Source organism: Nestor notabilis, unplaced genomic scaffold, assembly GCF_000696875.1.
Source record: "Nestor notabilis isolate BGI_N333 unplaced genomic scaffold, ASM69687v1 scaffold16451, whole genome shotgun sequence".
In the NCBI taxonomy this organism is placed as follows: Eukaryota; Metazoa; Chordata; class Aves; order Psittaciformes; family Psittacidae; genus Nestor; species Nestor notabilis.
Window position 1 is genome coordinate 12252 of NW_009914395.1, and position 2621 is coordinate 14872.

Below are 2621 nucleotides of genomic sequence, written 5' to 3' on the forward strand. Positions count from 1 at the left end.
CCAGCACTATCATCTGTACCAGCAGCAAGCTGAAATGTGAATTTTAGGCACACAAATTATTCTGCTTTCAACAGATGAACAAAAGAAACATTTGTCTCCTGCTTACCCTGATGGCCTCAGTTAAAATAGCATCCATTTTGGGACGTGAGGTGGCAGCCATCTGAGTCTGCTTCTGTGCTCTAGCTAGCTGGCTAGCAGAAAGAGTAGCCCAGGCAGGAATTGTCTTCTTCACCTTCTTCTCCTTCTCCTTAGACTGATCCTTCTCACTTTGGAAGGATAAAAATCAGCAGTAAGACAAGAGACACTGTAAAACAAGCCAAGAGCAGCACAACAACAACTCCACAACTCCACAACAACAACATCTGACACTGAAAATAATTTAAAGAAGATTTTGATGTTTCTACTAGAAAAAAAGAGACTCTGGATATTCAGACATGTTCTAGAAACAGCAGCCACACTCGACTGGTAGCTTCTTCCTGAGAAATACAAGCCCCTTTTTAAGGGACACATCTCATTTTCCCTATCTTTCCTGCCATCATTTCCATCTCTAGAACCTGACTTTGTTCAGAATCCTACCCAATTCCCCAAATTCAGCACTAAGCTGAAAGTGCCTTACTCCTTTTTGGTTTCTTCTGAGGGCTTGGTTTCCCCCTTCCCTTCAGTCTCAGGTTCCTTTGGCTGTTCTGCTTCACTGGATGCAGCAGGCAGGGTTTCATTCTCTTGTTCTTCTCCAACAGAGGCAGATTCCTCAGAGGTGACTTCTGCATCTACATGAAAATGCAACAAGTTACTGCCTAAACCAAGCCTTTATTCTTCAGGAAGGGGGGGGGGAGGGGCCATAAAAAGCTTAAGAACACACCCCAAAAATCATTTTCCTCCAGACAATTTCTTTTCTCCAATTTAAACAGATGATTTGAATGTAACTTAAGAAGTGAACAAAACTACTGCGAGGAGCATCAATAAGGTGCTACCAGATGCCAGACTAAGGTCAAACAACATCATGTAGCTTTTCACAGTGCACTAATTCCCCCAGTCTTCCCCTGGTAACTCCAAAGTTACTGTTGCAATCATCCAGCACCAGAGAGGCCTGGGAGGGGGAGGGAGGAGGAAATGGCTTTTCCCTAGGCTGAGGTTTACCCATTTTTAACTCATAAATGTGCAAACCATGTATCTCTACAAGACACGTAGATAGATACATACAAGCAGCTCTGTTTATGACCAACTTGTTCTCAAACACTGCTGTTCCTGCACCACACACTGTGGCACCTGAAGGATTTTTAACTGTTCAATCAATTTCTCCAGACTTGGCAAAGCTTTAGCTTGCACATGCCCTGGCAGAAGCACTTGTCTATCAGCAGGATCAAATCCAATCAAATCACCTTCCCAAGCAAATAAACTCGTATATTTAGCTGACAACAGGACTGGGCTGCCTACTAGATAAGGTGCACTTAAACTGCCATTATCCACTTTTTGGATAAGTAACTGTCCACCATCACTGCTCTACACAGGTTCTCTGTCTCTGAGAAGGAGCTTAATACTCCCACCATGTTCCTGTGCATAGTTTTCCCATGGAGGCATCATGCTTTTAAAATCCACAGTGTATTAAGATAGTTTGGTATATAACTTACTTATTTGTGACAGCAAAGAGGACAGCCAGTGAAACTGAGAGTAATACTGAAATGATACATTCTGAGAAACTGAGGTGAAGCTGCTAAGACCAGACACCTTAGTATCAGACCTTATGACATGCTGTGGCAAAATCCTCTTGTTTAGGAAAAAACCCTAAATACTTTGTTCTTCCATTCATCAACTCACTTCTGTCTCAAGCCACCTTCCTGACACTACTGAGGCTTCACAATTTCTACCTTTAAAGAATATGCAAGCTTAAAAGGGGCTTTATTTAGCTGAGTTTTCATGTCTGGAGTGTCAGGACTTTCCTACAGGGTACGAAGGACAAAATGAATGGGTTCAGACTGAAAAGCGTGGCTGCAATACACAACTTCCCAATAATCCAGGAGAAGCCTGTGGAAAGGAGCTCAGCATTGGGAATATTTTAACTCTTGGCAGTAGGGTTTTTCAGGAGTTTCAGAGCATAAGCTTATGTTTGGATATACATGAACAATCCACTGCAGAACTATCACTGTACCTGCTTTGACCTCTTCACCTTCAGCAGGTTTGCTTTTGGGAGGAGTTTCCCGGGGAGAAGAATTCACGGAGCGGCGGATGGGCATCGTGTCGTCTTCAACCTTCTATGGAAAGCATAAGAAAATCAGTACAGATACTGGAAAGAATCAGAAAAGTTTAGAAATTGGATTAAAGTAAATCAAAGCAGCATACATAGAAATATTCTGGTTACATTTGGATTTTTCAGCATTTTAAAAGACAGTAACCCTCAAACCAGCTTCTTTGAAGCATATTCAGAGAGGAGTTTCCCATTTTACAGTTACAAAAAGAAATTATTTCTTTTCAATTCCAAATTAAAGGAGATTTGAGGATTTTGCTAAACACAACATCTCAGGGAAAGCAGGGAAGGGGAAGGAGAGTGCCTACAAGGGTTAGTAGACTCCCAATTGAGTTTCCTATGAGCAGGGGAGAAAGAGCACCGAGTAACCTTCAGCAGG

At 42.2% G+C, this 2621-nt stretch overlaps 1 protein-coding gene across 1 annotated transcript in view; it reads right to left on the bottom strand.

The window, feature by feature from the left end:
• Positions 1-2621, bottom strand: part of HP1BP3 (heterochromatin protein 1, binding protein 3) — a 12298-nt gene that overhangs the window by 9400 nt on the left and 277 nt on the right. The window contains exons 2-4 of the mRNA XM_010023643.1: positions 2147-2249; positions 617-767; positions 107-266 (exon numbers count right to left, since the gene is read on the bottom strand). Coding sequence (XP_010021945.1) covers positions 107-266; positions 617-767; positions 2147-2249 — 414 coding nt within the window. The remainder of the gene's footprint in view (positions 1-106; positions 267-616; positions 768-2146; positions 2250-2621) is intronic.